The 13,931-nt window shown below is 41.0% G+C and overlaps 1 protein-coding gene across 37 annotated transcripts in view; it reads left to right on the plus strand.

Moving 5' to 3' along the window:
• Kcnma1 (potassium calcium-activated channel subfamily M alpha 1) overlaps positions 1–12,821 on the plus strand; it is a 709,412-nt gene extending 696,591 nt beyond the window's left edge. For 13 of the 37 annotated variants that reach the window (XM_033766495.1, XM_010607512.2, XM_033766490.1 and 10 more), the window contains 3 exons: positions 709–933; positions 3,232–3,260; positions 10,234–12,821. In XM_033766495.1, coding sequence (XP_033622386.1) covers positions 709–933; positions 3,232–3,260; positions 10,234–10,388 — 409 coding nt within the window. In that variant the 3' untranslated portion in view covers positions 10,389–12,821. Of the gene's footprint in view, positions 1–708; positions 2,971–3,231; positions 3,261–10,233 lie in introns of those variants that run through there. The other 24 variants (XM_033766500.1, XM_033766492.1, XM_010607561.2 and 21 more) reach the window with 5 other exon arrangements.
• Positions 12,822–13,931: the final 1,110 nt, after the last annotated feature.

Here is a 13,931-nt window from a genome sequence, read left to right on the forward strand (position 1 = left end):
TAAGTAAAATGGTTCTTTTGCTGTATCTTGGAATCTTGTCTTTTTACTTAATATATTTTTAATTGACTTACCATTTCACTTTTATGTGTAGAAAATGATATATTATCACTTTGGACAGAGACAGTTTAGATGTGCTACTTTTTATTTTCCTAATATGCACTACAATAAATTCATAGCAGGCAAAAACTGACTATATCCTAGAATTGCCCAAATCAAAAAGTTTGCATAATATCTCACGAAACTTTGCTACAGAAGTATGTGTTTCTCAGATATGCATATTTGAATCACCTGGGATGCTTTTCAAAATAATCCTATTAGTCTGATTTCACTGGTAAGGAAAAACAAAAAATTCTACAGTGAAAGTTGTTATGGATTCATGAAATCACTCACAGATGGGTGACTCAGGATTGAAAGCGCCCTTGATGTATGAAAGAATACACAGGATCCATAGGAAGCAGCACAGTCTGATTTTTCCATTACTGGCTCCAGTTTGGCCCCTCTATGCTCGTGGCTGGCCTCTTCTGTGGAGGTAAACAGAGGAGGACTTTGTTAACTTGGTAGAAACTTTGAAGGGATTGGACAACTAGAAGTGCGTCTTTCAGATCCTCTGATGGGTTTAGCAACCAGGCAGTTCCTCTCGGGCTCAGGGAGAGTCAAATTCCACACCCGGTCGCCTTCGGGCTGTGACATCTTGGCTTTCCCGTGTAGGTATGTCATCACCAACCCCCCCTACGAGTTCGAGCTCGTGCCGACGGACCTGATCTTCTGCTTAATGCAGTTTGACCACAACGCCGGCCAGTCCCGGGCCAGCCTGTCTCATTCCTCCCACTCGTCACAGTCGTCCAGCAAGAAGAGCTCTTCTGTTCACTCCATCCCGTCCACGGCGAATCGGCAGAACCGGCCCAAGTCCAGGGAGTCCCGGGACAAACAGAAGTACGTGCAGGAAGAGCGGCTTTGATATGTGTCTACCGCCACCGTGTGTGAAACTGTATCTGCCACTCATTGCCCCAGTCGGTGTTTCCAACAAAGTAACTTTCCCTGTTTTCCCCTGTAGTCCTTCCCCCTCTTTTTTTTTTTTTACACATATTTGCATATGTATGATACTGTGCATGTGGTTGTCATTTTTATTTCACCACCATAAAACCCTTGAGCACAACAGCAAATAAGCAGACGGACCAAAAGTTATTTATGATTCTAGGGGAAAAATAACCCAAAGGCATGCTCCAAACATAAATAGCTCACTGCAGGAATGAGTTCACAGATTAGAAAGGAGCACTTGTGATCAATGTCAGTTAGGCAAAGCAAATTTATTTAATGTATAAGAAAAGTTTTTTTTGGTTTATCAGGATTATCAGGGTGCTTTTGGGTTTTGATGTTTTTGTTTGTTTTTCTTTCTTTCTTCTCTTTCTTTTTTTAAATACACACACAATAACTTAGCACACATTTATTTGAAACAAGCAACCAAAAAGCAATGAAAATGTATTGATTGTTACCATTCTCTGGGCAGAAATATCGCAAAGCATTTGAAAAGCTTTCACAGTTTGTGTAGAAGATTATTAAACACCTGATTGTAGTAACATAGCATCAGAGATTTTGTTTTTAGTTGCCCACCAAGTCCTTTTCTCCCAGAGCTTGCTTCTTTGGGAATTCATGTAAACATTTCTAACCTTAATACAGAGGAAGAAATAGTATTCTATTGGTGGATATATCAAATTCCAGTCATTTCATTTAGGTGAAAAGTTTGATTGCATATTAAATTGTTATTCTGTCTCCTTATGCTGCCATATGAATAGCGCTTTTTTCTTTCACTTTTGACATTTGGGATGAAAAGCCATATGTATCATAAATATCAGATGTAAGTCAGTAAAAACTGCCTTCCTGGGACTTTTACATCTTTTAAAAGGTGAATTACTTACCTTATGTACAGAATAAATAATGCTCAGGAAAGAGCAAGTATTTTTCCATGCATTCTCAGGGGACCTTTTTACTCCCCTTTGTTTGATTAGCAGGGCCCCAACACCAGGTAGGAGTGAGGGCTGTGTGATGGTGGAGTGAGAGGGACATAAACCCTGCACCAGAAATGTTTTTGTAGGAGCCAACATGCTAAATAAATCAGGTTGTAGGATGATCAAGCCACAGTTGACTCAACAAAGACAAAAGCTAGTGGCCATCTCAGCTTGTTGGCACAGCTGTATGTATTATGCTCTGTCCCAAAGCAGAAAGCTGGTGGGAAAGAATTCTTTCTCTTCCATTTCTTTACCATAATCAATTCCATTAGGCTGGTGAGTGACATTAATAGAAAGCAGCTCCTTGTCCTTACAAGATGGAGGGGGTTGTAGTGGGGTAAGAAGAATCCACAAGTAAGCCAAACACATTTTGGTATAATTATTTGTTTCTCTTGTTTTCTTTCTTTTATTAACGTTAGTAAGCATGAGAGAAAAATGCCCCTTTTTTCGACATATAGTTGTCAGATGTTTCACACTTGCAAATCACATTTTAGGGGATACAGTAGTTCTTAAAAGTCGGCCAACTCTAGCATAACCAAATTCTTGCATGAATAGACTAGCCCTGGGCTGCTCTCAACCTATTTGAGATGTTTACTTTTCAAGCAATTCCATTGACTAGAACAGGGATAGCAATGAGGAGAAAAACAAAAGTCATAACTATACCATCTCTAAAAAGGTGTTTTTATGGTGAATGTTTTGGGTTTAGCTTTTGGATCTCCTGTCCCCTCCAGCATGATAGTTTTTGAGATTTGCTTGCTGTGTGATTGACAAGCACTTTTACTGACAAAATAGTGAGGCTCAGTCAGGACCCCCATCTCCCCCACACCAAAGATAGGGGCAGTGCAGTATTTCAACCAGGACGGAGTGGGGAAAAATTGTATACATGTATATTAAAAAGCCTTATGAGTCAAAGACTTTTTTCAAATTATTTTTGTTCCTATATATATTTTGATTTATATATTACATACAACTATCTCTCTTTATATATAACTATATATGGCCATATATATATATATATTTTTATATATATATATATATATATATATATATATCCCCTAGTTGTGGATCATGAAGAGCGCTTCATGAATTCTTTGCAAGGGAGATTATAAAGTTATACCCTCAGAACATTTATAACTATAAGAATGTGCCAGTTAAAGTGCTCAACAGGAAATATGACAGTTTAAAAGCATTGTAAAACTCACATAGCTTACTTCTCTCTCTAAAGTGCAACAAGGATGAATAGAATGGGCCAAGGTATGACAATTAATGGTTCTGCATGACCTAGCCACTGCTGGGGGTTTTCTTCTATAACGTTGTCCTTGTGAAAACTTTTGTGAAATTAAAAAAAAAAAGGAGTTACAAATTTTATTCTGTTATTGGTTTATTTTTATTTATATTGTTCTGTGGTTTTACTTATTTTGTTTTGCTTTCCCACCCCTTCCATTCCTCCTCCTCCTTTTTCCTTCCTCCTTCTCTTTCTTTCTTCACTTTCTCAATTGCTCAGCGCAATGAGGCTGTGCTGCTGCTATGGCTAGATTCCTTAGAGTTTGTTTTGGTGTTCTTGGGTTTGGGGCTGGGTAATTTGTGGGGAGTTCTCTCCATCTGGCTTGCCTTCAAATCTGCACGTGGCCTCCCTGCCCACCTTGGTACCTTGCTCCAAGTCCAAAAGCATTTTCCCATCAAGAAACCCAGCTTCCCCCGCCCTCACCCCCATCACCACCGCCCAGCCCAGCCCCCCTCGGTCTGTCCACATCTCTGTGTTTATTTTGACGAGACCTACCAAAATCAAGTGATGATGCCAGCTGATAAGCTCTTCTGGAAAATATCTGCAGCTATTCTATTTGGCAAACCCACTTGTCTGTTAATATTTTACCCTCCTTTTTATTTAAACCAGGAGGGTTGTTAATGGCAAAAGCATAAAGCTCTCCTTTATGTGTGATCAGTGTGACGCAAAGTTAAAAGTTTTCAGCTGTATGAATTAACTCAAGAGCCCATGCCCAGTTATCTGGGGGCTGATGACTCAGTCATGGTAGTACTCACGTCACTCCTACCATCTGCCTTTCAGACGTTTGTTCAATCCCAACCAGAGATTGGGCAGATAGAAGTAAAGCCAAATGCATTTTACATACAATGTGTTAGTGCTCTGATGAGATGATACTGTGATGGGACTGGGGTGGGAACAGACAATGACATGAGGTGGAATTTGGGGGTTTACTGTGGACTTGGGGCACACAGTCCCCACTGATTGACAATTGAGAATTGACCATTGATGGGTAATAATATTTGATAATGCTAAATGTATCTTAATTGATTGACTCTTTTTTTAGCCAGAAGTTCTCTATTATCTTCTCCTTAGTAAAATAAAGACTCTCCTCCACTGTTTTCACCTTGACCCCAAATTTTCTCTTCCTGTACTAGTTAGAGTAAATCTGCTCATGAAGGAAGGAAATGTCCACATTTCTCATATTTTTACTCTTCCCTACTCTCTCCTCATAAAAACAGAAACAAATAGGTAATAGAAAATGAAAGAGTTCTTCGAAGAGAAAATATATGCATTGAAAAAGAGTAAGTTAGGAACTCAGTGATCTGTCCAGTTCTAGAAGCCATTCAGTCAGATTTGCTTAGGCTTTGAAAGGAGTGGACAGTAAAATGGGAGACCAAGACGCTCAGGAAGACCTTGTCAGAGTCAATATGCTGATGACCATAGAATCATGAACAGCCCCCGTGATTGCTGCCAGCATCCTTCCCAAACCAGGGCAAAAAGGCTCTAGATATGTGTAAATTTCCTCCACAATTGGGAGAGGTTTCAAATCCCATTCTGAATATTAAAGGTTGTAACCTAGAACTTCATGATAGCTGCTGCTCAATAAGTATTGGAAAATATTTTGATCATAAATATTTTTGTATCTTTAATGCTTTCATAACTCATCCTTATTCCCTTGGCTCATCTTTAAAAACTGACAGTGTGTGCCTGGAGTCGCTTCCTGATGTTGATCTGCTGGTGTTTGTCTCTCCCCTCTGGTGTGAATCCCAAGATGGGGAGCAGCCCTATAAGCTACGCTCTGGGTAGAGAGGCTGACTGCCTGTTGGCAGCATTGTCAAGATGGAAAATGACCACAGAAACCTTTTGACTAGTGCTTCTTCAGCATGGGAAAAGCCGAAAGGTGTCTGCATCCCAATAGAGACAATTAGACCAACCTGCCAGGTTCCTATAGCAACAGGCTCCTTGAGGAAGAAACGGGAGAGTGCAGAAACTTCAGGGGTTGTGGAAGTCAAGACAGGGTAAAAATCAATTTCTCCATCAGCTTCTTTCAGCCCTGCCCTCCTTTGTCACAATATGATAAAGGAGTAGCTGTGGGCACCTGTCACTGAGCAGGTTGACTGTCTCCCATGCGGAGATTACATGCATTGTAACCATTGGAGGTGAGAGGGAGCATCCTCTGGCACATGAAAGGAAGAGAGAAGAATCTGTCCTCAGGGTTCTGGCTGGACCAAGGGGCACAGAGGGAGCAGCGGAAGGGTCAGTTTACTCTGCTTAGTGAGTGGCAGCCTTAGACTTTCAGTTAAAAGAGACAGCCACGATGGACAATTGTAAGAAGTGACACAGACAGAAAGTGTTCTGATTGTGGTATAAGCGATTTTCATCTCTATGCAATAGCCCTGTTCCGACCAGGGAGAGGAGAGAAGGTGGTCAGTGTGGGTGGGGTTGGGGAGAACAGGATTTTGTGGACAGAGGAAAAGAGCCAGTCTGCCTCACAGAAATGTGAGCTGTGTGCCTGCATAGCATTGCCCTTGAAGGCTGGAGCTCCTTGTTAGCCCTGACTGCTCTCAGGTATTATCTCTATCCAGATGGAATCTTTTCTTTTCATGCCTTTGCTCTCTAAACCTCAGCTTGTGGCACAGTGAGAAGAGGGCCAATTATTCCAAATGCCTTTGCTGTGTCATTCTGTCCCCTTTTCTGCAGTCTTCTCTGGGGAGTTGTTATGAGAAAAGGCTAAATTCCAGCACACTGACAATCCACAGAGCCAGCACAGAAGCTCAGTGTTCACAGTGCAGCCTGTTTCTTTCTCTGCTTTGGTGCCCCAGTAGTTAGCCTTACCTCACGATAGCTCTCTCCTTTGGGATCCCAACTGACCTGCAGCCACATGACTCGAGGAAGGCCTGACCTGCATTGTGGGCCCTGTGATCTCAGTGAGGGACCGGCAACAGAGGCACAGATGGCTTTCAGGTGAGGTTGGACACCTACCCAGTGAAAGCCAATATATCGGAGACACAGATGCATCCCAGGAAGGTTGTAGCCGTGAACCCCCCGGTGTAACACCAGGTTACTCCTTCTCCTTCCCCTTCCAAGTGAAGACCACTCTCCAAGTCCTCCTGTGTCATTCTACTTCACAAGCCACACTCTTCAGGCCAGCACCCCAGGTCGTACACCCCAATCCTCTACTTCCAGGTTCTCTGTTGAAGGGCTTCAATTTGTAATCGTATCCAAAAGGTACACCCACCCTGACATCCTACTTCAGTACTAACAGGACTTTTACCAGTATGAACCTTAGAGCAAAAGCTGACGCCTTAGTGATTACCATGGACACACTCATTTCTGTATTTATACGTATTAGCACCTTTAATCCTCATGCTTATCCTGCATGTGGATGTTGTCAGAATCATTTGCCACATGCAGAATCTGAGGAACAATAAGGTCTAGGAAGTTAGTCACTGTAATATAATGTCCCAACATTAATAATGTTAATAACTGTACCAATTTATATTTGCTTACCACATAGCTGGGCCTCTGGTAAGTGCTTCATGGTCACTAGCTTCATTGATCATAACAATATTAGGAAGTCATATCCTCAGTCCTGTCCTAAAGAAGAGAAATGATACTAAGATTAATTACATGGTAACTTGCTCAGTGCCAGGCAGCTGGTACATGAGTAAGCCAAGTCCACTTGACTGCAACCCACTGCCTGGTGCCATTTTCTTTGCCTCCTCCTCATGGCTTACACTATGTCCGTGGTGGACAGCTTGTGGGCATAACTGGTCTGCAGAGGTAACATCTCCAATGGCAGTAGTAGTTATTTCACCACCAGCTATTTTCCAATTTCACTTTGTTATACTGCCCACTTGCCACTGACTAGGAGATGCCATTCCTTAACCCCACTAACTACCTCATCACCAAGTCTCTCGGCAAGTGACCCATGTGCTCAGGGGGAGGACATCACGCATCTTCTCATCAAGAAGCTTATGAACAGATGGGGCTATTTTCCTCTGACAGTGAAGAGGTCCTCACAGCCAGATCAATCACCTTTCTCACCTTAGAATGACAAGAGAGTGCTCAGAAATCTCTCTGGGATTTGGGACAAGGAAGAGAATGGAGACAAACTCAGGAATTTGGATTTATTCTTGATCACTGCAGAACTTAGTTGAATTCCTTCTCTGAATTTTCTCCCTTGTGGTCAGCCTTGTAGCCATCCACTGGTATAGTTTCTTCTTGGAAGACAAGATTCAATTAGCCATGCTCATAGCGATCCCTATTATAGTCCATTGGCTGGCAGGCATTAAAATGATGGGTTCCTCTGAAGCTCCTTGGGAGCATCTCTTTGTACAATGCCATCTCCACTAGGTGTTTTAATAAAATGACCAGAGCACTCATGTACTTCAATCCCTTCAACACCATCCCTCATAAAGTCTCTGATAAAACATGCTTGTATCTTAGGAGGTGCGCCCAAATGATATGTCTGTTTCTGAGGTATGATGAACCTCCCCTCTTGACTGGGAGGTGCTTTTGTACAACCTCTCCTTTGTGCTGAAGCTGCATGGCCAAAATACAGGGGATACTGTGCTTAGATTTTAGCTTTTCAGCTAGAAACTTAGAGGGAAAGGGAGAAACTTAAATGAGAAATAATGCTCCCTTTCTTATAGACAACAGAAGGAAATTGATATTCTTTCTGTGGTGAAAGGTCAAAATGCCAACTTCGAATTGAACTGTAAAGACTGAATTCTGAACAATTATTCTCTGCAGTAGTTGTGAAAATTTCAGCAAATTGCAGCTGTCTTAGGTCTTTCACCCAAAAGACCCCCGCGTTTCCATCAGCAGAGTCCTCTCTGGCAATCTGGCATGTCCAAGACAGCACTAAATCCCTTTGCAAAATCATTCCACATAACAGTGTGGTCAAAGCCAAGGGCAGCTCAGGCAAGTAGAACACAAACACCAGACTCAACACCAAATATCATCTTTACACATAAACGGTTCGAAAAAGTCGTAGTTTGAAATTGTTTCAGAGGCCTGGCAATGCTTTTAAAACATGATAACCATCACACTTTACTCTTCTCTGAAAGGTTAGTTTAATCGTAGATCACAAAAAATTGGTTTCCACAAATGCATAATGGTTCATCTATGTCACACTTGAACTAAATGGTTTTTTAAATGGAGCTGAAATTATTTTGATGTGTACACAGTCCTGGATTTCTATACAACCTTTTTTAACCAGCCCATCAGGAGTCTTGCCTCTAAAGCCTCATTAATAATTCAGATGTGCTGATGACTTTAAAAGATCTATGGAATTGAAGCTTAGGGGGAAAAAAAAAACCTCTGCTTGACAAAAAGATAAATGAATGTAGAAAGAAGCTGTAGGAGTCTGGCAAGCTGTAGATCATCTCAGAACAGATTGTAACTTTATCATTCTGTCAGGGGGAATAATTTAAAGCACTTAATCAGTTAGCTTCGCTGTGAGGATGTAGCATTATGAATTCCTATCGTCCAATCTGTTCAAATCAAAGTGAACTTAATTATAATAGGTGAGAGAGCCAGAGCAGGAGGGGTGTGGGGAGGATGATGCGAGAGGTAGCAAGTGTCCTGAGGGGTAAACTGCGCTGCTGAACAAAGGGTAGTGAACCTTTTACCCAAGCACACCCCTGCCCCAGAAATGGCCCACAGTGACACGGAAGGCTTGGGGCATGGGAAGTGTGGAGAAAGGAGAAATAAGAATGGTGATGAGATGGTCACCGATGCTTCATTTATAGACCATTGCACATGCACACACATGCACCCAGACAGGTGAACAGTTCTCATTAACATGCCAGTCCGGAATCACTGAGTACTTAGCACAGCTCTGCTCGAAGAGGAAACTAGAACAGGCCATTATCTCTATAGCAGTGAGTGTATTTTAAAGCTTTTCCCCTTGTTCTTTTCTTTCCCTAAACCACTAAAATGAAGTGGATGATGCCTGAGTTAGAATGTCCTGTTTGCCTGGTCCCTTCTTATCTATACAGGTGGCCAATTTCCCAGAAATTTTCCATCTTAGGAAGAAAGAGGTGGGGGTGAAGATTGAGTCTTGTAAAATAGTACTGCAAGGCTAAGAGATGCAAGACCATTTCACTCTCAGTCCAGCCCTGGAAGACCCTGACCCAGCATCTCTCTTAGCCCTTTCTATATTTAGGGTGGAAATGAAATGCCAAGACTTCATCTAGCTCCTGTGTTGACACCTTGGGTTAGTATAGTGGGTTAAGCTATTGCAGCTTGGAACTCCTTTCATAGCTTTATAACAACACAGACTTCGCATTCTTGAAAGTAAAGCCATTTCAAAAGCCTCCTAAACACATTGGACATTTCTCTAATTTTCACTCATTGGTCAGCAAAGTCTATGTTTCCTTTAAGACACCCCCACTCCCCGCCGCAAAGCTGGCTGCAAAAGAATCAGAAATGGTAGAGTTGCCGAGTGCCTTCAAAGCCTGTTCATTATAAGCAAGCCTGAGTAAAGGCTTGGAGGTGGTCATCCTGCAGGAGATTCTAGATCAATTGCTCTGCAGCAGGGATGAGTCCCTCCACTCCAACTAATGGCTGCATAAATTTTTCCTTAAGAACCATGTCTGTGCCCAATATTTGATATATGCAGCATCTCCTCTCCACCAAAGCTTTTCAGGCCACTAAAGTAATTCCAGAGATAATTGCCAGCATTCACTTTCTAATCCTTCCATACTCTCTGAGGTTCACCCATGGTGCTTTCAAGTCCAAATGACACAATTTGTTCATCACTTGCTGCAGGAAGCAGAGGTATGTTTCAGGTCTGGGGTCCTCCCTACACCTCACTGTTTCTCTTAACAATTACTCACTGTCAGCTTCTATCAATTACCTTTTTGCATTTTTCAATGAACTTTCCAAAATCTTTACCCTAGGACTAATTAAACTTCTCATTTCTCCTTCTTGTTCTCTATCCATTTTGCCCTTTAGCAGAAAAGAAATGGTTTACAGATGAACCGGATAATGCCTATCCCAGAAACATTCAAATCAAGCCCATGAGTACCCACATGGCTAACCAGATCAACCAATATAAATCCACAAGCAGCTTGATTCCTCCAATCAGAGAAGTTGAAGATGAATGTTGACTCCCAGGAGACCAGAACTATTTTTTTAAAGCCTGACAAACTTCATAAATGGTGACGTGACTTTTCTTCCTCTTACATGCTGAATCACTGGTGGAGACATTAGGATAAGCAAGAATTGCAAGAAAATAACGTAGACAGGTCTTTCTCTTTGTCTGCCTTGAATATTGCTTCCATGTATTTTGGAAAAGAAAATGATTTCATTTATAAATGAGCATACTAAAATAGTCATGTATAGCCTCTAGCATTTTAAATTATTTTGTTTATTAGAAAAGAAAATATATTTTTTCTTTTTTTTTTCATTGTCAAATATCTTCCCTATATCTAAACAATGCAAAATCAAAATGAAGAAGTGGCCAGACTCCTTAATGCTTATTTCTCTTCTTTCTCTCTTTTCCTTTGAGGAGAATGATGGTCACCACCACCATTAATTGTCATTATGGGAAATGCATTATAAAAGCAATTTTACAATGGTTGACAATGTATACATGTGTTTTAGTAAGTCCAGATGAGACAAAAGAGGGCAGGTGAACACCGGCTCCTCTCTTGGAAGGGTGTGTGCTTTGATCTGCATTGACACCAGCTCTTAATAAATGGAAACTTACTTATTTTCACAGTTGAAAGTCCAATTTTCGTAGTTTTGGTTTAATTGCTGTATTCCTCATCCCTTTTCAACATATTGAAAGGGAAGACCTTCGTGCACCTTTTTTATGATGGCCAATCAGGTTTAGGCATCCAGCTAGCAGTACCAGAAAGGCTATGAGCATCCCTGGGATGTGGGAGTTGAGAACCAGGGCACACAAGACATATTGTTGTTCTAACGGGGGGGGACTCCTATGTGGTGTTATGCTTCTCATTTCACAGTTCCAAAACAACCAAGCGATTAATTTCTACTTTGGGAGCATCTGGTGAACTTTCTCCCCCGACCACTAGTCTCAGAGCTTTTAGACTAAAAGTTTAAAGACACCAATGAGTAGTTTTCCTTAGCAATGGGATCTGAGATGAACTCATTTATCTCCCTAAAGTTTTGTTTAAAATCCAGAAAATTTCCATGATCAAGGAAGTGACTTGGCGCAGATTTTCATTTGCTCACTTTCCTGGATTTAATAATTACTGGGACAAAACAATACACAAGCTCGCTAAAGCAATTTAAAACAATAATAATAATAACAAAAAGGAAAGCAACAAATGCACTACAACATAGACTGTTAGTAAAAGGCCTTTGAAAATTACCAGCAATGAAACAAAGCATACGAGCCACTTCAAACTGTGGTCAAAAGAGTTTTCCAGCCATCAAACACCATCACCACTTCTCAGCTCTGCTTTCGCTTGCATGTTGTTCGTGCAGCCACCTCAACAACTGTTCTGTTCCAAAGAGTAGCAAGTCTTTCAGTGTCAAAATGATCCATTTTTCATACGACCATCAGGGTCTCTGGAGAAGCATGGATGTAATAGTGATTTTTATTTTCTTAAAAACATAAACTGTGGATACTTATCCGAACTAAACCAAATGTCCCTCAAAGTCCCATGATATTTATTCCATGAACTCTTTAGGCCATGACCCTGTGGTTCCTAGTTACAGTAGTGCAAATCAGATCAGAGCAGACCAATGAGGTCACTATGAAAACACATGTCCACTAAGTACTCCAATTACTGACTTAGGCAAAATGACCTTCCTCCTCTGTCCATTCCCTGCAGAGCCAAAGTAGTCATGCTTCCACCTTGTAGGCATTGTCCTGCAGTGATGTGTCGGACTGTGGTCACTCTATTGTCACATTTTGTAGAATTAGTTCTATAAAAGTATTGTGAATATAATATATGTCCAATTGGATAGTTAAAAAAAACTACTTATAATCGATCACTAGTCTACTCAGCGGACTAAAATGACGTCAACAGTCTATATTCAGGCTGATAAACATTTCTTGGTTTCCAACAGAAGTCAAACGTGTTGGTGGGGAAAAATCTCCTGCTAAGGTATTGGCAGCTTTCAAGAAAGCTAAGCCTTTTTTTTAACATAATGATTTTGCATTGGGGTCACCATAATACATTCACATCGATCCACGCTCTTCTTTCCTTCATGAACTGTAGTGGGCCCTTCTCCACTCTTCTTCCTAATAACCACTTCTGAACCTGTCATAGACCTTTTGTTGCCCTTGGGCAATGTCAAACCCCTAAAGAATCTTCCATTAAGGAATATAGGGTGGCCCCTTTCCTCTTCTCCCTTGTCCTTCCATACCAAAGCAGTCTGAGAGTAGAAATGTAGACCCCATCCCCATTTCAATTCTGCATATGACTAAAAATTTGAACTACACTTAAAAAAAAATCATAATGGGTGAGATAGTATCTGCCAAAAAGGCCTCCTTGGTTCATCAAGTATCCTCCAAACCCAAGTTGATGATGATGATGGATGATGATGATGATGATGATGATGATGATGATGATGATGATGATTAATTTTTTTTTTTGGTATCAGGGATTGAACTCAGGACCTTGCACTTGCAAGGCAAGGGGCAGAACCACTGAACTAAATCCCCAGCCCTTCTAAAACCTAAGTTGATAGAAATCCATTTTCTTCCAAGGCAGAGCAAATAAGCTCTTGCTGTTTTGCCTTTGTAGTCATGAATTATTCTGGGCCAGAAAAACAGAATCAGGCATGTTTTAAAGGAGGTGTTTAAAATGACTTAAGTTGTGGTCCTTTTGGCAAAAACTAGTACCTGGTAAGTTGAAAGAGAAGTGGAAACACCTCTAGAGGGCTCAAGGGAATACCAGAGCTTCCCGACTTGTTTCTATTTGTCCCTGAGTCCTCAACCATCTCTGCTATGAAAGACTATCTTTCCATTTACATTCTCTTTAGAGCAATGATGGTATTCTTTGTCCATACTCTGTGTTATAGGGCTCTGATCTCCCATTCCATTCTAGGGTTCCAGAAAAGCCATTCTCTAAACAATGATTCTTGGGTGCTTTGGGAATCAGAACCACCAATAGGCTGTTTACAAAACAAAAAGAATCTATGTGTAAGTGCATCACTACCATTGTCACTTTTCTCATTGATAAAACTTATTTTTGTCTTGGCTATTTTATATTTTAAAATATTGCCTCACCCCAATATAAAACACCTTAAATAGAAGTGATTGTGACTAAAGCGTTGGAGAATATGCTCCTTCCTTCTAAGAGTTGTTCCATCTCATGATATACGTTGTAAAAGAATGGAGATTTTTAAATAGACAAGAGATTAGAACTGTTTGGTTTGCATTGGAAAGGGTGGAAGTGAGAAAACATATGAAATCGGAGATATTTTCATGTGGAAAACAAAAAGCTCCCTGTTGCAGGTTTAGTATGAGGATTAAAGAGCAATCTGCAAACAACTAGGTATAAGTTATGAAAATGTTCTTTAACCTGTTGGCATCCGCATTACTTTAAAATGACAGTGGTTCACTGGGTTGGCACTGAGGTCCCTTTTAGATCTGAGAGGACAAGATCTAAATTAGGAGAGGAAAATGAGAGTAATTGCCTGTCCTTGGCCAGTCCTTTGAAGACAGTCTTTTG

The sequence above is a fragment of the Fukomys damarensis genome, unplaced genomic scaffold, assembly GCF_012274545.1.
Source record: "Fukomys damarensis isolate Sample0158 unplaced genomic scaffold, DMR_v1.0_HiC HiC_scaffold_20, whole genome shotgun sequence".
Lineage (NCBI taxonomy): Eukaryota > Metazoa > Chordata > Mammalia > Rodentia > Bathyergidae > Fukomys > Fukomys damarensis.